This window comes from Gadus chalcogrammus, chromosome 10 (assembly GCF_026213295.1).
Source record: "Gadus chalcogrammus isolate NIFS_2021 chromosome 10, NIFS_Gcha_1.0, whole genome shotgun sequence".
Taxonomy (NCBI): Eukaryota; Metazoa; Chordata; class Actinopteri; order Gadiformes; family Gadidae; genus Gadus; species Gadus chalcogrammus.
Genome location: NC_079421.1, coordinates 6,337,911 through 6,365,704, shown reverse-complemented (window position 1 = coordinate 6,365,704; position 27,794 = coordinate 6,337,911). Strand labels below are relative to the sequence as shown.

Below are 27,794 nucleotides of genomic sequence, written 5' to 3'. Positions count from 1 at the left end.
ACATTTAGCTTTAACCGACACTTACACACACCTATTTACATTACACTACCAAAGGACAACAATATAAATAAGTCTATTGGCATTATCCTTATGTCATGTTATCTTTTTGTCCTTATGTAAATTTGTATGCTTACCTTTGAACATGTGTGAAGACTTTAAATCAATGAATCAATCACACAAGTCAAATAACCTTTTAACCAGTTTCCTAGATCTCTTGTTTAAATTATGACAGTTCCAATATTTGAAGTGTAACAGGTAACTCAGTTTAAATCATAATATATTTATTGTAAAACTCGTACGTATACATGACATGTCACTGCATACGAAAATGTGTTTTGGAGTTTCAGATGGCATCTAAATGGCATCCAAAACGAGCTCCCATAACTCAGAGTTAAGGGCAGATGTGACGGCTGGCTAATTATAAACCCAGCTGGGACGGTAAGATGCAATGCTTTGCATCAAGGGCAATATATAATTAAATGCCTCATGCAGTGTATCTTCAGTTCTTATTGGCATCATCAAGAATATGAAGCAATACAAATTATGTCCATATATGGGTCTGTCATCATAATAATATCTGAGACGCAAAGGACCACCATTTAGCGAATCACACTTAAACCATGTTATGTTCTGTTCAACAAGTCTGTTCAAACTTTTTTTGCAGAGTAATGCTTTTTTATTTATTTAAAACTTACTGTTAAGGCAAGTTTTATATATTTCGTTGCACTTTGCGCAATGACAATAGATTCTGAAGTTGGTAAAGTAAAGAGGTCCTTTGCGTGCAGGCCTGCGCATGCGTGCCTGGCTGTGCGTAAAGAGCTGCTAGAGGCGCGAAATGCAAACACGTGACCAAAATGGGGTGGCCTTTTGGAGACGATAGAGCAGCAATGAGGATACTGAATGAGATTCAACGTGTAATATAATTTATTCCCACACATCTTGAAACATTTACGAAAACGAATTCAAGACAATTCGCATTTTCATTGTTTAGAGATTTAAAAGTGGTATTTGAAGGGACACCTGTCGAACATTTGACGTCAACTTAACGCTAACGTCACCTGGCTAACTCCTATGAGCTACCTTTAATGGGACTGTTATGGATATAAGATTTTGTTTAACGTTTTTAAATTTTAGGTTATGCGGTTGATTATGCTTTTAAGAAGGCAAAGAGGATGTAAGGGGTTGAAGTCTGGAGAGGGAGGACTGATGGTCGTGCTCTGGAACAGCAAAGAATCGTACAGAGTCGACCATTGCAGGCCTTTGCTTGGTAAGCCAGCAGGGAAATATGAATTATTACAGAACATATACATCCAGTGCCATGATTAGGTTTACATAATGTATGAGGTGTGTGTGTGTGTGTGTGTGTGTGGGGGGGGGGGGGGGGGGTGAGATAAATACCTTTGGCCATCTAAATTCTATAATAGGACATAAAACATTTGTACATTGGTCTGGCTATTGCCAGACCAAGCTCAATCGTAGATCGCACGCTTCCCTGTCGTCATTGTGTTAAACAAGCCAATAGCGCGTGAAGGGGAAAAGCCAGCTTGGTGATTGGCTCCCGCAAAAACGTATCGGAAACAGAATGAAATGTATTGCTCTTCTCCTTGTGCAGGGCGAACTCAAATCGCCGGCAGAATGGGCGGGGCTACCCAGTCTAACATCAAACCATTCCCAGCTCACAGTTTCTAAATGGTTGGCAGATGTTTCTGGTGCTCCGATGGGAACTGATCTGGTGTTCGGGTCCATAGCAGCTGCTGGTCCGTGGTGCGAAGGGTTTGCTACGGGTAATCTCAAACCTGGTGGGTCCACACACCACAGACACACACACACTCCCACATGTATAGTGTGGATATAGTTCCTGGAACACTACACCATTTTGACCTTTGGTTTTATTAGGCTTCACAGATCTCATCCAGAAGCTGTTTCCTTCTGAAGACCAAGGTCCAGAGCCGGACCAAGAAGAGCTCTGTGGCTTCACTCACATGCACGGCCCCATCCATCTCCTTATCTCCTTTCAGGTCCCATGTTTAAAATACTATAATGGATCTCTCTTAAAGGGATGGTGTTATACCCCCAGGTGTGAGTCTGTTCAGCCGTTACAAGTACAGTCTTTTCCTGTGTTTAGGTGACATCCAATTGGCCGTGTCCACCTAGCTGTGTGCCAGATAGATAATTCTACCAGCCTACCCAGTGGGCCGTAGCAAATGTTGCTGTTCTATCCATCATACATCTAGGTGGACACACCCACTAGGGATGTCACTAAAACACAGGAAAAGTCCTCTTTTCAAAAAGCTTGTATGGCTGATCACACTCACACCTGGTGGCATGATATCACTCCTTTAAATAATAAATTGTTATGATCTCTATCTTAGTAACTGACCTCTAACTAATCTCAGAAGTTCTCTTCATTTTTTGTCCACTACATTCTTGGTTATAGCCTCAGAACTGACCATATTAACATGGTTAAATATCTTTTATGGCTGCTCGTCTTTTTGAGCAATGCAGGTGAAAGTGGCGAATCAGTTTGATCGGCAGGAGTGGCCTTTTCACATAGAGGCATTCCTACACAAGCTCAGCCTGACCAATGCACGGGTATGAACAGACCTTTCTCTGATGTCAACGCAGCATCTCAAAGTCAGAGTCAAAGTCTGCTCTATTGTACATTACTTCACATGAACCAGACATACAAAGTAATGAAAAATATGTTTCTCATTATCCAACGGTGAAAGAGATATAGTGCACAGGCACAATAGAAAACAAAATGTAACAGTGCAAAACACAGTAATAAAAGCAAAATATACAATGTATCCAGCTCATCAGTCACCAGTTATTTGACTTTCCATATCTTACACAGGTGAAAATACACTTTAGCTGTAAGTCGTATCAAAAGAGGCTCCAGAGAATTTTCAGGTAGGACAGCAGTATACTATTCATTAGGATCTGCATTAAAATGTTCTATTTAATGAATGTGTCGTACACAATGTGTCAGTACTATGTTAAAAGCTAAACTGTTGTTGTATTTCTTGGTTATATTACACAGTGGGAAGATACAGTGCAAATTAACACTGAAAGATCAGTGGTCAACATTCTTGGATGTCACCTCCTCCAAGTCAGTCACTGTACTGCTACTGTACAAAACAGATGGTTTATGTTGTTTATCATTTACTCATTTACTTCAGGTCCCCTGTGGCTGTCAGTCTTCTGATTTGTTTGGTGCTTAGCAATTTTGTTGTGTTATTTATCAGTGCAGTCATGGCATTTGAAGCGGGAGACTTCATCTATAATATATATTGGTCAGTGTATAATGTTTGGTGGATGTGTCTGTTTTGGCATTATAACAGCTAATCTAATGATCAAATGCGTTTCTATATTAGAAAATAATTTAGTTAATCAGGAAGAGATGTTAAACCTAAACCAAATCAAAGTTAAATCTAGAAACATATCTTTATATAGACTTTCTATTTAGCCAGATAGAGTAACAGTTAACACTTGAGAGTCGATAAGCAAATTGTGCCTCCCACTAGAACACACAGAGCTGAATGTGTATCGTCCCCTGTGTAAGGCCTGGGGTGAGCGTGGGGGAGAGGCCTTGGTGTCACGGAGGACATCCTGTTCCCGGGGAGCGAGTGTCTCTCAGCATCCCGCCTGCAGCCATGGAGAGAGGCCTCTACGGGGAGCTCAGTCTCCAGCCGGTGGCCCTGTTAGCCCCCTGTGTGCTACAATACCCCAACCTGGCAACCTGCCTCACACACATACAAATATCCTTTGCCCTGTTATACCTGTCAGATGACGGCGGCACACACACATAAACACATGTAGACATGTGAACACACAAGCATGCACCAGGTTGTTTCTTGACTGTGTGTGTGGGCAGGTGGAGGTGTACGGTCCCAGTAACGTGCCCGTAGCCAGCCCCACAGACTTCCTCCAGCAGCTGTCGGTGCATCTGAACTGTGAGGAGCTGGGCATCGATGGCATCCTCCGCTGGAATGACCCCACTGGTAATAAGGAGCATCTAACAGACAAGATACAACAGATATGCGGCAATACCTTACAAACCATTTGCTCAGTTATTTGCAAAGACGTCCGCATTAGGTAGTGATTTATTGTGTTCCACATGCATAACCTATTGTCTATGGCAATGACGATACTAAATATCTTATTCTTGCATTCATGAATTTCATTCATTTATTCTTTTGATTTCTCAATCGATTCCATATAGAATAGTCAATAACAAACAACCATTATAAATAGCAAAAACAACTCTCTATTATGCTTTGTTCTTAGGACGGGTAAAACCACACTTGGTTGTAGTAACGCCAAGCAAGTCTTAGAGATGAACTGAACTGAAATTTGAAGTTTAGTTGATATAACAGATGTATTGTCTGCCTTTTCATTGGTACAATAACAAAAGAAGGCTGAACTTGCTAAAAGGGATTAAATTGTACGGTGAAAGTGTTACAGGGCGCCGCCATGTTGGATTTCAACAATCAGCTACGTCACTGGCATGGTAACCTACTCCTACTCTTTGGCTCGAGCAGCCATAGCAGGTAATGAGTCAGGCTCTGAGGCTCGCTGAAATGGCTACGGAAAAGCAAACAACCAGGGTCTACAGGAGGATCATCTTATTGCATTGCCCCTATCTGCAGTAATGAATTATATACAAGGCAGCTGGGGTAATCATATATTTCCACAGGCTACCTTTGAATAGGAAACCAGCCCTTAATACATTTCTGGCAGCCTTAAAACTGAATAACCCTCCGATAGCCCCTGTAATGTCAATCTCCACAAGCTAGCACTCGACCATAAAGTGTATAAACTATTACTCCGACGATAGCACAGATCAGAATGCATCAAAGGAAAACGGAGGGGGAAACATAGTTTTTGCCTTGTTACTTGGTTGCTATTTATGGAGCGCTCCAGTGTCTCCGCTCGGACGTCCCTTACGCCCCGTGCCCACTACCTCCGTCAGTTGTCCGTTGCCCATTGACTTTGAATGGGGATGGACGCGCAATGCATTGTGGATCCGTCCGTTCAGTTGGAGCGTTCGCCACCGTCAGAAAGTTGAAAAATGTTCAACTTTTTCGGCAGCGACGGTTCCGTCATCCAATCAGATCGCGTATGCAAATTTAAGCACTGTGACGCGACTCGGGCTCTGACGATACTGGAAAGCGGGAAAGTGGGTCATCTTGCCTCGCAACAAGCAGGAAGAAGCGGGAAGAACCCGGCGAAGCAATTTGATTGGCTGACGGATGCCTCTGCAAAGACTACTCCCCCATCCGTCAGCCACGCCTTCCCACGTCCGTTGACTGACGGTGCAGTGGGCACGAGGCGTTAGTGAGAGCATGGCCACTTCCAAAACCTCTCTCTCGCCACACAGCATCCGAAATGCCCTATGCATGGTTATGCAACCTAATCCCATCATTAGATGGTCAAGGTTGACCGGGACTTCTCGCCAGCAGACCGATTCAATGGCAGTGTCCATGCTCCGGCCCCACCTACACACACAACAGTCACACCCACACGATCCGAAGGTGGAGCTGGAGCCTGAAATTGATCCCTCTCCACCGGGTGGCAGTCGGACACTACAGGCATTTCCCTTACAGGCTGAAATGCGTAACCAGCCATATTAAAATCACTATTTTCCGCCGTGTGTGTAGAAGTGTAGAAGACGTGTAGAAGTGTAGAAGACGTTCGCGTGTCTGCAGCAACGACCTAGTCCTACCAAGCCAGTGACGTTATCGGCGCTCTAATACTAAGACGCTTTTTCCTTTGTTGCTAAAAAAAGCTATAGATAGATTTTTTTTATATATTTTTTGTGTCATATTTTATATTGGTCATAACTAACACGTTATCGATGTTGATTATTTCAGTTCAGTTCATCTTTAAAAGGAGTGGAAAAAATATTTTTACAACGCAAGGTTAACTTAGCAAAGCAGCCAGTTGTTGCTTGTGTTTTGATTTCTCTTTAATCTGAGGTTAATGTCTACACGTAGGGATGCACGATATATCGGTATCGGCCGATGTTCGTAATTTTTTAACATAAAATTGGGCCGATGTCCACAACCGATATCCTCTAGTTGCTGTTTGTGTGTAGGGAGAGGGTAAAGGAGGTTGAGGGGGAGGGGGATTTGGCCATGTGTATAGGGGGATTATTTGTTTATCAACACAGTGGATGCACTCGCAGAATGATAGTGAAAATAAAATTTGTTTGACCGGTTGCCATGGTTATCTCTGTGTGGTCGCGGTGTTAATTAGTGATGTTTTCAGTTTACTGTTACATTAAACCATAATCAGAAAACGCGGTTATATGCTATAGACCCTATAGTATCTGTGGTATAAAGGCTTGGACGAATTTCGAATTATAAATATGCACACTTTATGGTGAAAGTAGAGACCGTTGCAATTCCCATTGAAACGAATGGCGCAGTGATTATTTTTCAAAACGAGAGCTGGTAAATTGTGAAAAATGAATTAAATTGTAATCAGACACCGCGGTTATATGCTATATACCCTAGAGTATCTGTGGTATAAAGGCTGGGACGAATTTCGAATTATATATATTTATTACACGGGTCTTTTCAACGTTCCGTTCACTTGCATGGGCACTTCACAACTTCCGGCGGTGAATTCTTTTTTGATAATTCATTGGCAACGGATGAATAATGACCGCTGTCAAGGTAAACAAAAGGACTTTTTGCCTTTGGTATCACTCCGCGCGTAGTCCGGTAACTTGTCAATGTAATAAGCGGGATATGTATCAACCCAAGCGCTGTCGGTTGCTAAGCGACGACGTCAACGTCTTGGGCGGACTATTTCTCTGCTGATCAACACTATGAATGCTGGTAACAAATACATTGTAAATAAATTGTTTCGTTTTGGGAAGTAGCCGTGTAATAAGCGGGATAATGTATAGAACTTTGCCGGTCATTATCGTAAAATAAGCCCCTTCATGGCGAAGCAAGACACCTCCGCTGCGCGTCGGTGTCCTGTTCTCCCTGTCGGGGCTTATTTTCTCGATAATGACCGGCGTTCTATACATTATCCCTTACGTACACTTTATGTTGAAAGTATAGACCGTCACGATTCCCATTGAAACGAATGGCGCGGTGATTATTCCTCAAAAAGAGAGAAGGTCAATTTTGAAAAATGAATTAAACTGTAATCAGACAACGTGGTTATATGCTATAGACCCCAGCGTATCTGTGGTGTAAAGGCTAAGACGAATTTCGAATTATAAATATGTACACTTTATGTTGAAAGTATAGACCATCGCGATTCCCATTGAAATGAATGGCGCGATGATTATTCTTCAAAACGAGAGCTGGTAAATTGTGAAATATTTATTAAATTGTAATCAGACAACGCGTTTATATGCTATAAACCCTAGAGTATAGGTTGGTTGGTAAAGGTTGGTTACTTATGTTTTATTAGTAGCCCTGTAACCTTGTTATTTGGAAGTTAAATACGTTCTGAAAATAAAGAAAATTCTGAAAATTGTATCATCTCATAAACCTTTTTAAAAAACATATCGATATCGGTAAATATCGGTTATCGGCCATAACAGCAAAATTAATATCTGATATCGGTATCGGCCAAAATTGTCATATCCGTGCAACCCTAGTATACAGTATATTCCCTGCAGACCTCCAGCCGAGAGGGGGGGCCACCCTGCCAGTGGAGGCTGAGACCGGGCCAGAGGGAGGGTGTAGCCTGGCCTCAGTGGAGCAGAGCCTCACACTGCTCCTCTTCCTGCAGCACATGGACCCGTTTACCTCCGAGCTCTATGATGTTATAGGTGAGGGCCAGCTGCCTCTCTCACCACCGTCTCAGCCCCTCCTCCCTGATGATCCTCTCTCAATGTAATAATAATAATAATAATACATTTAATTTAAAGGGCGCCTTTCAAGACACCCAAGGTCACCTCACAGAGCATAAAGTTATCATAAATCGTTTAAAAACAAGACATTGTGGAAAAATAATGATAATAAATAAGAAAATAAATAAATAAAACAAAAACAAGACAAAACAAACAATCAAGACAGTGATCAGTTAGACGTTGTGTGCGAGTTTGAACATGTAGGATGTAGGATCCATAGTTCTAAATAGATGTGCTATACACTCGAGTCCCATTGTTTTATAGTGTCACCATTAACACAGCTGTATACCATCCGTATAACTAGTGCAGCACTGGAAGCTGGAATTTAAGCTAAATGGTTGCCTCGCCTGTTTTAGCCACTCTATAGAAATACGCATAAGCCTTAAAGGAGAAATCTGGTGTAAAATGGATCTCGAATATGTTTAGTATGATAATGAGTTGGAATGTTTGTTTGGGAGCAAAAAAGCGCATATAGAAGCATTCTTAAGTTGGCTGTTTTTAGCCGATTCTACCAAAACGCTATAACTTGGAACGATGGGGGCATGTTTAAAATAGCGATTTAGTTTTTACCATGAGACATGCCCCTATCGTTCCAAGTTATAGCGTTTTGGTAGAATCGGCTAAAAACAGCCAACTTAAGAATGCGTCTCGTTATCATAGCATTCCAACTCGTTATCATACTAAACATATCCCAGATCTATTTCACACCGGATTTCTCCTTTAAGTATGTGAGCCTTTCCTCCAGCTACAGAAGAGCTGTTGGAGCACCACCTGGAGGCGATACTGACCAACAACAGGCAGGCAGTGACGGCCGCGCTGCAGAGGGAGATCAAGAGCATTCTGAACGCTCACAGACGGAGAAGCAAGGCAATAATAATAATAGCTTGGACTTGTGTAGCGCCTTTCATGGTAACCAAGGTCACTTAAGGCAGGCCATCTCGGATACAAACACTAGCCACTGATGTATCGACTAACACCCTCATACTGGTGATAATGCTGTACTGTGTATGTAGGCTATGTAAAATGCATTGTGTAATGTACAGTTCAGATATTGTGCGTTTTTGGATGCTCTTTGTCATGCCAGGCCAGTGAAAGGATCTGCTCAGCATTTGAGGTGATTTCCAGCTCTGCTCTCAGCATCGTGAGCAGCAGCAGTAACCTGGATTTCAGGGCTGCCTGCCTCAGTAACATGAGGGTAGGTCAAGCCTCATGTATAAGCCTTATGTTCGTATTATCTTCATTTATCAGCCGACATTGCTTTTAATTGTTCCCCTAGTGTCCATATAGATTTAACGTCAATAGGTTTCACATACATGAACATTCATCATCTTATCTTTGGTTGAGATGAAACCAACAAACCAACGTCTGTCCTCCAGGTGCGTGACACCCATGGGCTCTCACAGGCCCTCCGGGAGGCACAGGTGAGGGTGACCTCATGGAAGTTTGTTCCGAAGGCCAGGTGTTACCCGGTACCGCAGGTAAAGGAACATATCACAACCCCAGGCCATGATCCAAAGGCTGTGCTCTATATCTTTACCATTCCACTTTAAAAAATGACATATTTTTTTGATGAACTTCACAGGAAGACACGCCGACGAGGACAGAAATGTGATCCACTGACACCTGGTGGTGGTTTGGTTAATAAATATCAACAGTTTGGTGTTTCTTCAGATATATTGAAAAGATACGTTTTACATTGTATATGTTGAGTAGTTAAGTGTTAGTTGTTCTTGTTGTGTAAGTGTTTCTCGTACAAAGAGCACTGAATGCAAACAGGTCTTGTTATGCACTATATGTAGTCAGTTGAAAGAGTAAAGAGATGCCGACACTATGTACGATATCTGTCAGTGTTGTACTTTCAGAAATATTTACGCTTTGAACTTGAAGCGAACCAACCGGTAAAACAAGCTTGACGGGCATATAGGAAACTCATCCCTTTGTGTTAAGTATTGCAGGAAGGCACTGCCCGGGGCGCCCTAAGGCTCACCTGGTAGAGTATGTACCATTAAGACTCACTCCTGACCAGTCCTGGGTTCGATTCCTGCCCCCCGTGGTCCTTTGCTGCATGCCCTCCCCTCTATCTCCCATAACGTCCTGACTGACTCACTCAAACGCAAAGCATAAAAAAATTTAGAAAAATAAAGCAGTGCATAAATCCGACACTAGGTGGCAGTGTTATAACTCTTCACTTCCGCCGCAGTGCTTCCGGATTATCGGTCCGACAGCGGGTTTTCGCGGTAAAATGTAAAAGACGGACACTATTTGTTTTGGTGTCGGTAACACTCGTCGTGCTTTTTTCTTTGTATTTCAATTTGTTATAAGCGACGTTCTTTTGTATTCAAGATACATTATCCAAGTAGTGTTGGTGGAAATTGAGTGCCTGAACGAGCGAGCCATTTCTGATATATTAATCTGTCCGTTCTATAACATTAGATTAACACGAGTTCTGCTAGTCAAGATACTCTTGGTTTGTATAGTACAATTAAAACTTCACTATGTCCACCATAAATCTCGAAACGATAAAGTCTGAGCTAGAAATGTTTGGCATCGACTACGACGACGAAGCTATATTGGACAAGTGTAAGTAACATCATGTAATGCAATATGTGCGTGCTATTTCTAATGGATATTAATATCAGGAAGATGCTATCTTGGGTCGTCTTGGTGAATAAAGTGCATTTTCTGTTCCGTTGGTAGTGTTGGAACAGTCCATCTGCAACAGACTGCAGGCCGATCAGATTATGCTGGAGTGGGTGGCTTTCAGCGTCACCAAGAGTGGACTGAAACTGAATATAGATAACCTGGAACAGTTTGAGCACGAAGTGAGTAATTGTTTACTTTTTTGTACACAAATACAAGACATCATCGTAAAACTAACATATGGATAACGCTCAGAACAAAATCACCAACAAGTATCGATGTATGAATTATCTTTTTCCAAATGCAGGTTTTAAGCAAGAAGAACAAATTGAGACAAAGCTCAAAAAAGGAGGAACCACATAATTTAACCATCCACACACTGCAAGACCTGTATCCTTTATAAACGTATACTATATGTTTATATATAATACCAGCCTTTATGAGAGCCAAACGATAGCAGCTGCATTGTTTCACGCCTTAACATATTTCTTCCAGAATTAAAGAAGAAGAAGAGCAGGATCATCTTTTGGATTCTTACTCTACCCCTGCCAAGGTGTGCTCCATTTGCCACACTTTGCTGTATTGCTCACACAATATTTTCTTTATTAATATTTACTAACTAGACCAGGGTTAGGGCGGCAGTACCTCGGGAGGTAGAGTGGGTTGACTGTTAACCGGAAGGTTGCTAGTTGGATCCCCTGCTCCTCCTAGCTGAGTGTCGAGGTGTCCCTGAGCAAGACACCTCATCCTAACGGCTCCCGACAAGCTGGCTGTCGCCCTGTGTGGCTGACTCCACCGTCGGTGTGTGAATGAGCGGTTGCAAGTCTCTTTTGATAAAAGCGTCAGCAAAATCCCATAAATGTTAAATGTAAATGTATGTCTACAGGGATCACAGAAACGTTCGCTGAGCACCCCGGAGCATCCCCAGTCGAAGAGGAGTGCAGCTCTGCTGGCCAGCCCAGGCCTGCTACTCTCGCCAGCCAGCTTCTCCCCCAGGTACCCTGCACAAGCACGGAAGTAAAGAGACGGGAGGAAAATATATTTCATAGAAAATATAACAACCCAAATTAAAACTACACATACTTAATGGTCACAGACTTAAGCATTCTCGTATTTTGAGGAAGGCCCCTTCTGTGTCTTTGCAGTGGAACCCCTTCCCAAAAGTACAGCCAGCGTGGAGCAAAAGGGGAGGTGGTGGTGAAGTTTGGGTCCAGCGAGGGCTCTCAGTGGGTGGGAGGAAACGGTCGAGGTGTCGGGGTGAGCCTGGAGCTCCTGGAGGGCCCTGAGGAGTCGCTCCGCTCCAGCTACAAGTTCATGTTCCAGAGGCTGAGGGATGTGCGCAATGGTGAGAGGACTGTTCCGACCAACTGGTCTGACCCAAAATGTAGTGCCATTTTATCTGAGTGGCAGGTAGCAGTATAGCAACCCAGGACCAAACACCCTTGTTGTTAGTGAATTGGTGTGGGTGAATTGGTGAGTCTGGTTTGTCATCCCCAGTGCTAACAGACAAGATCGAGGAGCTTGGGGAGACGCTGAGGACTCACTTCAACATCGAGGAGTTCTCTCCCGCCGCCCTACCCGCCCAGGTATGAACGAGGCCCGACGGCTCGTAGGGAAACCGGAATCGTGGAACTTCTACAATCTGTTATGCCACGTTTACAACATAAACCGTTCATCCTTCATGCTGAACACAATGCTTTTCTGCAGAATTGCCCCAACAAATATAAAATTATCTCATAATATATATATATATATATATATATATATATATATATATATATATATATATATATATATATATATATATATATATATATATATATTGGTGGTGGGCATAGATTTTTTTTTTAATCTAGATTAATTCCAAAATTAATCTAGATTAAAATGGCAAGCGGCAAAAAATCTGTTTGTTTACCTTGACGGCGGTCAATTATACTGGGCAATGGTGATTTATCAAATATAATTCACCGCCAGTAGTTGGGAAGTGCCCATGCAAGTGAACGGAGCATAAACAAAAATAATTGACAGCTGAACGTTGGGAAGGCCCATGCAAGTGAATGAAGCAGTCTACAGCATTGAGAAGAGCCGTGTAATAATCCATAATAATGTAAGGTTTAGAAGTTAAATAATTGAAAGTTGTAGAATAAATTAATATAATTTATATTGGAGTTAATTTGCTAGAAATTTACTTACAACTTTTAGTCAGTTAATCATTTACATATTTATGTTTCACAATTATTACATATTTACATGTTTACATATTTAACAGTCAGGATATTCTGTTGAATCTGCCTCTGATTCCCTCACGTTTACCTCAGTCTAAATTCTAGCTTCTGATTGGTTAGTTCAGTCACGTGATGGGTCCGAACAAGGAAGTGTTTGAAAATAGATTAACAGCGATATATTTTTTATCGCGCGATAAAAGTTTCGCGTTAACGCAGCCGTTAACGCTGATAACGGCCCACCACTAATATATATATATATATATATATAATATTATATTTGATTGTGCAAAACAATATAAAAAGAGTCAAAAGGCTTGTATGGAGATCATGACCTTTTTTTTTTGACCTCAACTCTTTCAGGACAGTATTACCATCCTGGGTCAGGTGTGCTGTGACAGCAAGGGGAAACTGAACGCCCAGTCAGTGGTGTTGGAGGCGGGGCCAGAGCATGGGGCCCAGCTGGTGCCTGTGGACCTATCAGAGCTCAAGGAATACTCCTTATTTCCTGGTCAGGTGAGACACCTTTCAAATTTCTCCATGGACCCTTTTGATGATGATACATTATGATATATTATTGTTATATACTATAGGTTGAGTTTCTGTCAGGCTTCCTCAAGGTCCTATTACATTGAACAGGGATTACACAGTGTGATTGTCTATAAGATGAATGTAGTGTAGATACTCCCCTGTCTAGCTCCTCCTCCGGGTTGCTCTCTCTCCTTAGGTGGTGGTGATGGAGGGGTTGAACACCACAGGAAGGAGGCTGGTGGCGTCCAAGCTCCACGAGGTGAGCTTATATCTGTCTAATATCTCAGCTGTCTAATATCTCAGGGGATTTCATTGTCTGGAAACGATGGAGCTATAACTAGCTACAAGTTCAACCCCTAGATGATGCTAATGGGAAAAAGGCATAGTGGCCGGTTTTCTAAGACCCCTGGTTCTTTGTTGACCTTGTCTAAGTCTAGATGTAAATCATACATTGTTTTTGTTCAACAAAGTTTCACAAAAACAAGAGACTGAGGCGCGAGCTGTTAGAACTGTTGAATGTTACATTTCCTCGTTATTAGCTTTGTGGTGAAGGGTTTATAGCCTCAACCGACAGAACTTGCAAGATGAGGTCAAAGTGGAATTCATGTTCAGTTGACGGCCCCTTTCCACGTAATATCGTGAAGAGCACTTCATTTTGATTCAGAATTGAATGCTTCTACTGCGGTCTAATCCGGTCAAAACGCCCCCTCCTCCCACTGTCCCTCGTCACTTATTGAAATGATGCTTTGTAGTCAGATCTCCGAATTAGCAAACTGCCTAAAGCACTGCCTTTGGTGGGTTAACACAGAATTTAAACTATTGGAGAAAACGACCCACGGTCACCAATCCTGTTTGTGATATACATGGACAGGATATCGAGGCGTAGTCGTGGTGGGGAGGGGTTGCAGTTCGGTGGTCTGAGGATCTCGTCACTGCTTTTTGCAGATGATGTGGTCCTCATTGGATCATCGGCCTGTGACCTTCAGCACTCACTGGATCGGCTGGCGGCCGAGTGTGAAGCGGCTGGGATGAGGATCAGCACCGCTAAATCTGAGGCCATGACTTTTAGCAGGAAACCGGTGGATTGCTTACTCCGGGTAGGAAATGAGTCCTTAGCCCAAGTGAAGGAGTTCAAGTACCTCGGGGTCTTGTTCGCGAGTGAGGGTACTATGGAGCGTGAGATTGGCCGGAGAATCGGAGCAGCGGGGGCGGTATTGCGTTCGCTTTACCGCACCGTTGTAACGAAAAGAGAGCTGAGCCGCAAGGCAAAGCTCTCGATCTACCGGTCGATCTTCGTTCCTATCCTCACCTATGGTCATGAGGGCTGGGTGATGACCGAAAGGACGAGATCGCGGGTACAAGCGGCCGAGATGAGTTTTCTCAGAAGGGTGGCTGGCGTCTCCCTTAGGGATAGGGTGAGAAGCTCAGCCATCCGTGAGGAACTCGGATTAGAGCCGCTGCTCCTTTACTTAGAAAGGAGTCAGCTGAGGTGGTTCGGGCATCTGGTAAGGATGCCCACTGGGCGCCTTCCTTGGGAGGTGTTTCAGGCACGTCCAGTGGGGAGGAGACCTCGGGGAAGACCCAGGACTAGGTGGAGAGATTATATCTCAACACTGGCCTGGGAACGCCTCGGGATCCCCCCGTCAGAGCTGGTCAATGTGGCCCGGGAAAGGGAAGTCTGGGGCCCCCTGCTTGAGCTGCTCCCCCCGCGACCCGACCCCGGATAAGCGGATGACGATGAGGATGAGGAGGAGGATGAGAAAACGACCCAGTCAGGGCAGTTTGTTTGAGCTAACCCGGGTTGGAGCAATGCAAAAGTGCAGCAATTTCAGCGACTAAACTCTTGTTTGAAATATAATGGAAATCAATTCAAACCTTGCCATAGACACGGTCAACTTTAACCTGGGGTCCTGGAATCCAAGGCCAAATCCATATACATACATACAATTTCATTTTATTATTTCATTTTATTGTATTTTAAGCACTTTGAGTCTGCCTCGGGTATGAAAACTGCTATATTAATAAAGTTGCCTTGCCTAAAGGATATGTTTTAATATGAACTTGAACTTATTGTTGTTTTGGTAGGGACTTCCCCTTCCTTTCTACACACCTGAGGTGAAGCAGGAAATGGATGAAGGTAAGCGGCGGTATCTAGGTACAGATCTAAGTGCAACAGCATGCACTGCTCTGTTTTAACTAGTAGTAGACGGTGTAAACTTACACTTGCTTTACTCCTTTCCCACTTAATAACATACAACTGAGACTCACACACTAACGTGTTTAGTTCCAGAGCCGGTGAGCGTGTTGGTGGCCTGTGGGCCGTACACGCCGTCCGACAGTCTGACCTTTGACCCCCTGCTGGACCTGATCTCGGTCATCGTCAGGGACCGCCCAGACGTCTGTGTGCTGGTAAATTAAAAATAATAAAATACAGACGCTGTTCTGTTGCTGCAATTGTTCGACTTGTTCTTAAACTCTCCTGTTTCTGCGTCCTTCCAGCTGGGCCCGTTCGTGGACGCTAAGCATGAGCAGATAGAGGTATGTGTTCCTGTGTGTCTCTGGGGGCTCCGTGCCCGCCCATGTGTGTATATTACTCTCCAGATGGGCACTCCTCCGCTCTGACAGCCCAACCCCTTCATATCCACAGGAGAGTCATTACTGGAGCTGGCCTTCCCCGCACTGCGTCAATTATCTCTCATTCATTATTAAAGGACTGTTACCTTTCACGCCTGAGCTTTTCTGGAGGCCTGCTCATCAAATTGTGCTTCATTCTGTGGAAAGTGCTTCACAGCCGTGTTTTGAGTGGTGCTCAATATCCACACTCCTCAGGGAGTATGTCAAAAGGCTTTTCAATATCCGTTACGGATGAGAATGTGTGCTGTGCTGGATGAGGATTGCACTGAAGCTTAAATTCTGCGTGTTATCCGTGATATGTTAAAAGCGAGTACTGAATTTACATCGCCTTACTAAAGACATTTACTGTTCTCTCACAGAAAGCCCAGGTCACCGAGACGTTTGAGGCCATCTTCACCAGGTGTGTGGAGAGCATCGTAGAAGGCACCAAAAGGTAGGATTCACCATAAACCGTTCATCCTTCATCCTTCATGCTGAACACAATAATGCTGCAGTGATCCGAGTGGTCCTGAGCGTTAACCATGACCCTCTGGCCTGCAGTGTGGGATGTCGTCTGGTGTTTGTGCCGTCCCAGAGAGACGTCCACCACCACCCCATCTACCCCCAGCCCCCCTTCAGCCTGCCCGACCTCTGCAAGGACCAGGTGAGCGCCCCCGCCCTCACACCTCAGGGCCCTCCCCCTCCAGCCGTCACACCTCTGGCCCCTCCCAATTACACCTCAGGCCCCTCCCCCCCCGTGCCACGACACACCTCAGGCCCCTTCCTCCTCCAATGTCACACATCAGGCCCTTCCCCCCCTCCCCCGTCACAACTCAGGCCCCTCCTGTCAAAACTCTGACCCTCCCCCCGCTCACCTTATGCCCCTCCCCCCTCCCCGTCACACCTCTCATATATCCTCTTAGATCTTTGTTTGAATGGGTCGTACATCTCTCATGTATCCTCCTCTGGAATGCATGTTGGCCTCTATCGTTGGGTTAGTCCTGATGGTGTCCTGATGGTGTGCTGATGGTGTCCTGTTCCCTGTGTCGCTGCAGCGGGTGACCATGGCCCCCGACCCCTGCACCCTGCTGGTGGAGGGCGTTGCCCTGGGGCTGACCTCCACAGACATCCTGTTCCACATGGGAGCCGAGGAGATCAGCTGGTGAGCAGATGCTTCAGCCTGAGGTTCACGCCATGATCATCCTCGGCACACACTACTCATCACCGACTCATCACATCACCGACTCACCCTCATCACGACTCATCACCAACTTACCCTCATCACCGACTCACCCTCATCACCGACTCACCCTCATCACCGACTCACCCTCATCACCGACTCACCCTCATCACCGACTCACCACATCACCGACTCACCCTCATCACCGACTCACCCTCATCACCGACTCATCACATCACCGACTTACCCTCATCACCGACTCACCCTCATCACCGACTCACCCTCATCACCGACTCACCCTCATCACCGACTCACCCTCATCACCGACTCACCCTCAACACCCACTCACCCTCAACATCCACTCACCCTCACCAACTCAATATCAACTTACCCTCAACAACTCACCCCATCACCAACTCAACATCACCTCACCCTCACCAACTCACCCCATCACCAACTCAACATCAACTCACCCTCATCACCAACTCACCCTCATCACCAACTCACCCTCATCACCAACACACCCTCAACACCAACACACCCTCAACACCAACACACCCTCAACACCAACACACCCTCAACACCAACACACCCTCAACACCAACTCACCCTCAACACCAACTCAACCTCAACACCAACTCACCCTCAACACCAACTCACCCTCAACACCAACTCACCCTCAACACCAACTCACCCTCAACACCAACTCACCCTCAACACCAACTCATCACCAACTCACCCTCATCACCAACTCACCCTCAACACCAACTCACCCTCAACACCAACTCACCCTCAACACCAACTCACCCTCAACACCAACTCACCCTCATCACCAACTCACCCTCATCACCAACTCACCCTCAACACCAACTCACCCTCAACACCAACTCACCCTCAACACCAACTCACCCTCACCCCATCACCAACTCACCCTCACCCCATCACCAACTCACCCTCACCCCATCACCAACTCACCCTCACCCCATCACCAAATCACCCTCAACATCCACTCACCCTCATCACCAACTCATCAACTATCCTCATTATCAAATTCTCCTCATTATCAACTCTTCACCAACTCACCCTCATCAACTCATCCTTAATGGGTTCTGGGTTAGAGATCTTCATCGCTATCCCAACCCTAGTGCTGGATGCATTTGTACATTTTCTAAGAACCGCAAATAATATTTTATTCACTTATCTCCCTCTTATTATCGGCCTCTGATCTCTTTAAGTGATCTATTCAAAAGGATCCATTAATGATAATAACTGTAGTTGTTGTTCTGTGTAATAACGATATTGTTTTGATCTTCAGCGCTCCTGGCTCCGACCGATTCTCACGCATTTTGAAGCACCTGCTGACTCAGAGAAGGTAAGTGTACGATCAATAGGTCAATTAGTGAAGCTCCAGCTTTCCCTTCGATGCATACCTCATCAAATATCCACAAAAAGTATCCACCGGACCACGACGTGTGAAGTTTTAAAGGTTTACTTGTCATGGGCAAATACAAAAATCCTTTTCTACAATATGAGGTTATGATTTGAGGTGAGAGATGGAGAGAGAGGTCAAAAAACTGTGTGGCTCCATGCTTGTTATTCCTGTCTGTCACGGGTAGTTAACACAATAAAGTTCCTCCCACACTTCAAAATGTGAGCATACACCAAAAATAATACAAGTGAATTTCAAAATAAAATTCAATTATTCATTATCATAAAATATGAACTTAAATAAAGCAAATGGGCATTCATGCCCCGTCCACACAAAGCCGATTTCATGGCAAAACCGCAAAGGTCTTGTACGGTTCGGCCTTCCGTCCACACGAAGCCGGCGAATCCGCTGACCGAAACCGCAAACTTCTGAAACCACCCTCGGAGGTGGTTTCAAATCTATCCGGTTTCATTTTGGTTTCGTGTGGACGCCTGAAACCGACTGAAACCGCAAACCATGACGTCATCGCCCCACCCCTCGACCTCCTAGCCAATGGCTCTTAAGCCCGCGGAGTCTCAGAAATCACAACAAAAAAGATGATAGCGGACTACAAGCTTGTAATCGTTCTGCAGCATATCATGTCCCTTGTTGGGTTGCTAAGTCATTATTTATTGAGAATCTAGTTCGCCATCGTAGAAGAGCTGTTTGTTTGTGTTGTTCGGGGGGCAGCCTTTATGCGCATGCTCGCCTCTTCTTCTTCTGGATTTGTGTACCAGAAGCAGCGCCCCTTATGGGCCTGGAATGTTTACTACAGCGTTTCTACAGATCTATCCGGTTTCGCTTGGCTTCGTCTTTACGGAGATACTTCGAAACCGGATAGATCGAAACCGTAACGGTTTCGCCCGTTTCGGCTTTGTGTGGACGGGGCCTTAGGCTCCTACAGTACAAAAAACCAAAGACATCAGAATGGCAGTAACACCGGGGGCTTTTAGTTTTTGAAACACCTTTTGACTCAGAGAAGGTAAGAATAACCAAAGACATCAGAATGACAAAAAACACTGGGGGCTTTTATTTTGAAAAACCTGACTCAGAAGGTAAGATTAACCAAAGACATCAGAATGACGGTGAGACGGGGGGCTTTTATTTTGAAACACCTGTTGACTCAAGAGCAGGTAAGAGTGCAGGAATAACCAAAATCCTCAGACTACAGTTAGACGGGGGCTTTTATTTTGAAGCTGTATTAACGGACCCCCTGTGGTTGTACAGCTACTACCCACTCTACCCCCCCGTGGAGGACATGAACATGGACTACGAGAAGTTCCAGAGCTACGGCCAGATGCCCCTCACCCCCGACGTGCTGGTGGTCCCCTCGGAGCTGCGCTACTTCATCAAGGTACGAACGCCGCTCCTCGTACCGCTACAGAGACCCACCCGCCTTCTGCCCCTAAACAGGCCCTCAAAACCACCTCCTCAAGGCCGCTTTCACTACATAAGCTCCTTCCCTTCTCTCCCCTTCCTCCTCTTAACTATTCCTAGTTTTAACTACCTCTTTCAGTTTTTTAGCTACCTATTTTATTTTATCTTTTACTTATATACATGCTTGGTAAATGATTTTATTGTGTTCACTCTGTAAAGCGTCATTGAGTATTTAGAAAAGCGATATATATGTGTTTAATGTATGTCATGTTATTATTATTACTACTGAGGGTTAAGTAGATGCTGAGGTTTTTTTCTTACTGCACAACAACCTCATTCATGTAAACCTTCTCCTCTAGGAGGTGATTGGCTGCGTGTGTGTCAATCCCGGCCGCCTGACCAAGGGCCAGGTGGGCGGGACCTACAGCCGGCTGCTGATCCAGCGCAGCAGTCAGTCAGAGGACGGGCAGAGGGCCAGCCCGTGTCTAACCTGTCAGGTGGTGAAGATCTAAGGAGGGTTCCAGAAGGTTCTGGTTCAGGGAGGGCCCCACGGTGGAGGCAGAGGAAGGTGTGCTGATGTAAAAAGAAGGAAGATTGTAACTGAATTAATGCCGGATATTTTTTTTTTGTTATATAAAACTGAATTAAATTTGAGGCCACACCGATCTGTGCCGTGTTGTACATCGATCCAAATCGTTTATTTTTCAATAAATTATTTTCTTTACTTGTTCTGTTTTTCTTTGAGATACCACAACTGTGGTAAAAGACATGCTTACAGTATGTCTCCCAAAAAAAATTATCTTTGTCTCAGGTGGCCAGGTGAACAGGACTTAAACTGTTTATTTATTTATCTGATAATGCTGGATGCTAAGGTAAACCCACATAAGTATGGAAGTACTATCATAAATCTAAATCATAGCATATATACAGGTCCTTCTCAAAAAATTAGCATATTGTGATGAAGGTCATTCTTTTCCGTAATGTAATGATAAAAATGTAACTTTCATATATTTTAGATTCATTGCACACCAACTGAAATATTTCAGGTCTTTTATTGTTTTAATACTGATGATTTTGGCATACAGCTCATGAAAACCCAAAATTCCTATCTCAAAAAATTTGCATATCATGAAAAGGTTCTCTAAACAAGCTATTAACCTAATCATCTGAATCAACTATTAACTCTAAACACCTGCAAAAGATTCCTGAGGCTTTTAAAAACTCCCAGCCTGGTTCATTACTCAAAACCGCAATCATGGGTAAGACTGCCGACCTGACTGCTGTCCAGAAGGCCATCATTGACACCCTCAAGCAAGAGGGTAAGACACAGAAAAAAAAATCTGAACGAATAGGCTGTTCCCAGAGTGCCGTATCAAGGCACCTCAGTGGGAAGTCTGTGGGAAGGAAAAAGAGTGGCAGAAAACGCTGCACGACGAGAAGAGGTGACCGGACCCTGAGGAAGATTGTGGAGAAGGGCTGATTCCAGACCTTGGGGGACCTGCGGAAGCAGTGGACTGAGTCTGGAGTAGAAACATCCAGAGCCACCGTGCACAGGCGTGTGCAGGAAATGGGCTACAGGTGCCGCATTCCCCAGGTCAAGCCACTTTTGAACCAGAAACAGCGGCAGAAGCGCCTGACCTGGGCTACAGCGAAGCAGCACTGGACTGTTGCTCAGTGGTCCAAAGTACTTTTTTCGGATGAAAGCAAATTTTGCATGTCATTCGGAAATAAAGGTGCCAGAGTCTGGAGGAAGACTGGGGAGAAGGAAATGCCAAAATGCCTGAAGTCCAGTGTCAAGTACCCACAGTCAGTGATGGTCTGGGGTGCCATGTCAGCTGCTGGTGTTGGTCCACTGTGTTTTATCAAGGGCAGGGTCAATGCAGCTAGCTACCAGGAGATTTTGGAGCACTTCATGCTTCCATCTGCTGAAAAGCTTTATGGAGATGAAGATTTCATTTTTCAGCACGACCTGGCACCTGCTCACAGTGCCAAAACCACTGGTAAATGGTTTACTGACCATGGTATTACTGTGCTCAATTGGCCTGCCAACTCTCCTGACCTGAACCCCATAGAGAATCTGTGGGATATTGTGAAGAGAAAGTTGAGAGACGCAAGACCCAACACTCTGGATGAGCTTAAGGCCGCTATCGAAGCATCCTGGGCCTCCATAAGACCTCAGCAGTGCCACAGGCTGATTGCCTCCATGCCACGCCGCATTGAAGCAGTCATTTCTGCAAAAGGATGCCCGACCAAGTATTGAGTGCATAACTGAACATAATTATTTGAAGGTTGACTTTTTTTGTATTAAAAACACTTTTCTTTTATTGGTCGGATGAAATATGCCAATTTTTTGAGATAGGGATTTTTGGTTTTTCTTGACTTTTTTGCCAAAATCATCAATATTAAAACAATAAAAGGCTTGAACTACTTCAGTTGTGTGTAATGAATCTAAAATAGATGAAAGTCTAATGTTTATCAGTACATTACAGAAAATAATGAACTTTATCACAATATGCTAATTTTTTTAGAAGGACCTGTACTATAACACTATAAAATGTTAGATAATGAGGGTAGAAAGATGGCGCTCTACCACAGAGTCCCTTTCTCGGTGCTGGGTCGTTGGGGACATGAGAGGCCAGAGGGGTGAATCTGCCTTTAACACCTCCACCAGCGCCAGCTGGGGTCCGGTCCAAGGATAGACCAGCCCTGCTTGGCTTCTAGAGAAGCCAGTATTGCTATGCAAGTAACCATAGCGCTCTTTGAAGAATAGATTACTTCAAAGCTGAAGCAAAAAATACATTTCTATAGAGATTACAATTTGTGACATTTACATTTAGGTCATTTAGCAGACGCATTTAACCAAAGCAATATCGGTTAATGCATACATTCACACCGGCGGTGGAGTCAACCAGTCAACCAGCTCGTCAGGAGCAGTTAGGGTTAGGTGTCTTGCTCAGGGACACCTCTACATTCAGCTAGGAGGAGCCGGGGATAACCTTCCGGTTATTAGCCAACCTGCTCTACCTCCACTAAGCCGACCCAATTAAAAACCTTTCTATGATCAAAAGGCACTTGCCATTGGTCTGATGTGTTTCGTATCGTACTGCTGTCAATCATAGAAGTGGTCAAACTCATCATCTGTGTCCTCAGCCTTCTGGACCTGTTTGTCTGACTGCTCCAACAAAGACTCCTTAATCTGGGGGTCTTCTTTTACCACTGGAAAGAATATCACTCGTTAGAGATGGCTTCACAGGGGAAGATTCAGTATTTAACAGTAAAACTTGTCCTCTTCTATGGGTGGTAGTTTGGGAACTTAAAAATACCTTTTGTTTTGTTGAGGGATTTCAGTTCATTCTCTCTGAAAGGCAAACTTTATACATTATACAACGTATAAAGATGTGTGGTTGCTGGTAAGCGTGAAGGAATAAGCAGGACGCCACTCACTGTTTACTCTCCGTCTCCGCTCGAGGTGCGACGAGACGTTCAATGTCCTCGCCCTCCTCTTCCTCACTGTCTGAGCTCTCCACTGAGCCATCTCCTCCAGTCCCCTCTCCCTCCTCTTCCTCCTCCCGACTGTTGGCCTCTTCCTCCTCAGAAACACTTTGTACCTTTATAGATCTGGGTTAGGGTTTGTTTTCCATTTAGTTTTCCACGCTGTCCTAAGCATCATCTTTTAAAGGGGTGATATAATGCCACCAGGTGTGAGTGAAAAAATTGCAATATCAAAGCAAAGGCAGACATCAAGGCAAGAGTCAAGACTCCGGCCTCAGCCTTTTGAGCCAGCAGCACGATGCGTTTGTTGTTATCGTTACTTATACAGGCCGATCCTCACCTGTGTTCCTGCGGTAAGACGATGCTGTCATCTGAATCTGTTTCCTCCGGCTCCCCTTCCTGTGGCTGACAAATGCACACTCCTCCCCCGCCTCCATCCTCTTCCTCATCCAGCTCCTTCCCATCATCATCTACCTCGGCCTGACGTTCCTTATTCTCCGGTTCCTCTTTGGCCCGCAACATGGCGTCACCTTCACTCTCACTGTCAGAGGACCCCGTCTGCTCCCGGCCTTCCTCTTCTCCACTGGCCTCCGACTCCTGCCCTTCATCGTCCTCTCCTCTTTCCTCTTTATCCTCCTCTCTGTGTGATTCCTCCTCATCCTCTTCCTCCTGTTCCTCGATCAGGCGGTTTTCTTCATCCTCACTACTAGAGTCTTCATCGGTGTGTTTGGCGTCTTCGTCGGTTCCCCCCTGGTCTCCCTGGACGTCGGCTGCCTCCTCTCCAGTTCTCTGCGCATCTGTGGTCAGATCTTGTCTACTCTTCTCTTTAACACCTACAGAGTCTTTCTGCTGTCCGCGTTCCTTCCTGCTTCCCTCTGATTGGTCCGTTGGATCCTCATCCTCTGTCGTGTGACTGGAGGATTCTCCCGCCGCGCTCTGGGATTTCCCTCTGAGGGTTCTGCAGCTCTTCTCTTGGTGACTCCCCGATTGGTCCGGGTCACTTTGTGTATTCTTCTCCGCTCTCCGCTCGCAGACGGACATTCCCCCACGTCTGCTTTCTGTCTCTGATGGCGTGCCGCTGTATGGTCCTCTGGTCGCTCTCTGCCCTCTGGTCGTAGTGGGGGGGATGAAGACCTCAGAGTCTGACCTTGAGGCTCCAGCAGACCTACAGGGAGGATATCAGAGTCGGTTGGTCGTTGAATTGAAACACGGACCGTGGAGGAGGTTACTATAGTTAGAAGATTGTTGGCGTATTGGTGTGGTAGATTATCTATTGTATTACGCATTTTAAGGTAAGGGAAAAGATAAGAAGTAAGGTAGTAGTTCAGTAAGATGGTAAAGACCATAGCAAATATGTACTAAATGAGTAGGTGGGTTGCTTTGTACTAATACGTTTTTAACAACTTGATGGGCTGATATAAAATGAACCAGTTGTTTGTATGTTTTTATGTCTGGGGCTTAGTATTGGAAATAGGAGCTGTGAATGGAACATACTCCTGGGAGCTGCTCTTTCTGTCTGAACTGCTGGGCTGTCTTCCCTCCTTCCTTCTCCTCCTCCTCTCTCCTTGACTCCTTCCATCTCCAGAATCCCTGCTGCCATCACTGCTGTCTCCGTGGGCACTGGACATACGGACTGTAAATACACACACACACTTTTTTTTTTTATCACATCCTACTATTTTACTGATGCTTCTTGATCCCCTTTCGCTTTGGTAACAATGCCACAATTTTCCCACTGATGGATTAATAAAGTATTGTCTCTTTTGACCTTATATTACTGTAATGTTTACCTGGTTTAATGTCAAGCTCTTGGGGCGAGCTTTTGCCTCCACCCTTTCTGTTTTCTCCCCATGTCTCTGCATCGGGTTCCCCACCTGCCCCAGCCTCGGCCCCCCCGCCCAGCACCCGACCCCAACCTGACGGCCCTGCCAAGGCCCCTGGAGCCCCGGGCGCCTGGAGGCCTGGAGGGGACCCCACCTCACTGGACACCGAGGGGGGGGTCCCGTTGGTCTGAGGGGCCCCCCGCGGCGGAGGCCCTGTCTGGGGAGATGTTTGGTGGTGAACCGGGGATGGGCGAGGTGGCGGGAACACGGTGGGTGAAGGAAAGCATAAGGCATCATGGGACGTGTGAGCCTGAGTGAGCCAAGATGAGGAGGGCATCGTTGGGGGGACGAAGGCCTCCGGGCGGCCATGTGCTCTGCAGAACGCCTCGGGTTCAGACGTTGCTCTCTGAGGCCAATGGGTGTTTTCTAGAAGATGGTTATAAATACAGGTTTAGTAAAAGCTGAGTGTGTGTGCCTGGAGGCTGGCAGGGTGTTGTGCGTTCCATGTGACAAATGGTTACCTCGGGGGGGGGGGGAGCGCTCTCTAGTGAAGGATGCGGTCACATGTTCCTCTTCCCTCTTCAGTAAGTCTTTCAGAAGCGCTTCCAGCCTCTGCAAGAAGAGGTTGGGCTTTTACTCCATAGATGCCTGATAAGACTACAGAGCATCATCTGTAAGGAAGGTCAGGAATGATCTACACAGGATCAACTTTAACACAAGCCAGGCGGCACAATTCCCTTGAGCAGACTAGACTCTCAACAATGACTATAGACATGGAACACGTATTGCTCAGGGGTTCAAAGCAACGGTTTAAACTCAAGTTCCGGAACCTTCTTTTCTGCACGCTGGGTATGGTCCTTCAGCTGCTGGTGCCAGCGTGGGGAGTTCTCCTCAAGGTACCTCTGATACTCCAGCTGCGGGGGGTCAAAGTTTAACGGATTTATGAAAGAGCCCAACGACATATAATAGAGGGATTAAGTCTGCTTGCAAGACTGCGTCATGTTAGCCCATCATGAACCAGTGCTTAACCTGCATTAATCCACCAATAAAAGCGATCCCCACACACAAACACACACACACACAGTCACACACACACACACACAGACACACACACACACACACACACACACATAAACACACACACACAGACACACACACACACACAAACACACACACCACCACAATAAAGCTGACCCACATTCTTGTAGGCCAGTAAATATCACAAACCAAATGTCAACGTGTATCATTTATTTTTATATTTATTTTTAACCTTCATACATATTTCCATGTGAAGGCCTATGGTATTTGGTAATGAGGTACTTTCCATTCAAAATAAATCGTACTAACTGAGCAAACAAGAATGTGTGCGTGCGTGCCTGCGTGTCTGCGTGTGCGTGTGTGTGCGTGCTGGTGTGTTGTCCAGTCCCCCCTCACCCTGAGGGTGTTCATGGTGGCGGTGTGGGCCACCATCTCCCCCAGTGTGGCCTCGGCCCTCTGGAAGTCCTGCAGCAGCTGCTGGTTGCGCCGCCGGGCCCGTCCCTCACGCTCCGTCAGCTCCTGACACCGCCGCTGCAGATGCATCGCCCTGCTGCAACAACACCCCCCGAGTTACCATCAAAAGGTTTGAATCATAATGCCCACATGCCCGCACCCCTACCCACTCACTCATGACATACCATTCAGAATTTTGAATAAATAGATCCCGTGTGTAATAGGGTAAGCTTACAATCACAACAGAGACTCTCAAATTGGAGGGTGTTTGTCTGTGTCTGTGAGTACTTACAGGAGTTTGTGCATGTTGTTGTGTATTTACAGGTGTTTGTGTGTACTAACAGGTATTTGTGTGTGTCTGTGTGTACTTAAAGGTGTTTGTGTGTGTTGTTGTGTACTTACACGTGTTTATGTGTCGTTGTGTACTTACAGGTGTTGTTCCCGTTGGAGCTTCAAGACGTCACAATGCAGTTGCATCCTGCGGTTCTCACTGTTCAGGAAGTATGAATGAATAAATTCAGAAATGTCAGACTGTAAGTCAGATAAGTAAAAAGATATGAAGGAATCGCCACTGTCAACCATTGAATTAATCATTTGAGCTAATTTAGCCAAATGGCTTCATTGGTTACAACTATGTGTCATTCTGTTTCCTTTAGAGCAACTCCACAGCCTTCAAAACACTGTTAGGGAATACATTAATACAATGAAATCAATCTTACCTCTTCCTCAGGTCCTCTTCTCTCCCTCGTTTAAAATGATCCAGTGCATCTCTTGTTAAATTAACACGCCAGGGAGACAGTCGATTCTCTTTCTGTGCAGCCATGACGGCAGGCTTTCATTCACAGAGATTAACAGGGATTAAGAATAGCCCTCATAGGAAGCACTGATAAAGCCAGACAGGGCACCGTGCATACGACCATCTGTACTGATTTCATTTTGTCACAAATAAAGCATCCTTAGACCATACCCCTTGCATGTTCTATGGCAGGGTTGGATTATATTGATTGAAGGACCATGTTTGTGGTCATTCAATCAACATGTTAGTACACCCCTGTGTATTAACATGGTAACTGTGTTT

General features: G+C 45.2%; 2 protein-coding genes across 3 annotated transcripts; both read left to right on the top strand.

Moving 5' to 3' along the window:
• The first annotated feature begins 855 nt into the window (after window positions 1-855).
• Window positions 856-9,987, top strand: zgc:195212 (DUF4554 domain-containing protein). Of its 2 annotated transcripts, XM_056601229.1 has the most exons (14): window positions 856-914; window positions 1,135-1,267; window positions 1,701-1,799; window positions 1,897-2,018; window positions 2,506-2,592; window positions 2,855-2,910; window positions 3,041-3,109; window positions 3,563-3,758; window positions 3,875-4,001; window positions 7,646-7,798; window positions 8,625-8,746; window positions 8,964-9,074; window positions 9,256-9,357; window positions 9,462-9,987. In XM_056601229.1, the coding sequence occupies exons 1-14, from the start codon at window positions 888-890 to the stop codon at window positions 9,489-9,491; spliced, it is 1,434 nt and encodes a 477-aa protein (XP_056457204.1). In that variant the 5' UTR covers window positions 856-887; the 3' UTR covers window positions 9,492-9,987. The 2 variants fall into 2 exon arrangements, with proteins under 2 accessions (XP_056457204.1, XP_056457205.1); XM_056601230.1 differs by lacking the exon at window positions 3,041-3,109.
• Window positions 9,988-10,066: 79 nt separating this feature from the next.
• Window positions 10,067-20,629, top strand: pola2 (polymerase (DNA directed), alpha 2). The gene is made up of 18 exons (XM_056601058.1): window positions 10,067-10,459; window positions 10,577-10,701; window positions 10,827-10,909; window positions 11,015-11,072; window positions 11,406-11,515; window positions 11,665-11,864; window positions 12,017-12,105; window positions 13,105-13,257; window positions 13,469-13,531; window positions 15,358-15,409; window positions 15,557-15,681; window positions 15,772-15,810; window positions 16,266-16,339; window positions 16,447-16,549; window positions 16,941-17,047; window positions 18,381-18,437; window positions 19,761-19,887; window positions 20,270-20,629. Exons 1-18 carry the CDS (start codon window positions 10,375-10,377, stop codon window positions 20,420-20,422), a joined length of 1,803 nt encoding a protein of 600 aa, XP_056457033.1. The 5' UTR covers window positions 10,067-10,374; the 3' UTR covers window positions 20,423-20,629.
• Window positions 20,630-27,794: the final 7,165 nt, after the last annotated feature.

Bases quoted from the DNA above. Each gene is read 5' to 3' on its own strand.
- zgc:195212 (XM_056601229.1), top strand. From the start codon at position 888: ATGAGGATACTGAATGAGATTCAACGT. The intron at 2,019-2,505 runs GTCCCATGTTTA...TGAGCAATGCAG, and splicing joins ATCTCCTTATCTCCTTTCAG to GTGAAAGTGGCGAATCAGTT. The intron at 8,747-8,963 runs GCAATAATAATA...TTGTCATGCCAG, and splicing joins CTCACAGACGGAGAAGCAAG to GCCAGTGAAAGGATCTGCTC.
- pola2 (XM_056601058.1), top strand. From the start codon at position 10,375: ATGTCCACCATAAATCTCGAAACGATAAAGTCTGAGCTAGAAATGTTT. The intron at 10,460-10,576 runs GTAAGTAACATC...TTCCGTTGGTAG, and splicing joins CGAAGCTATATTGGACAAGT to TGTTGGAACAGTCCATCTGC. The intron at 17,048-18,380 runs GTGAGCAGATGC...TTTGATCTTCAG, and splicing joins GGAGCCGAGGAGATCAGCTG to CGCTCCTGGCTCCGACCGAT.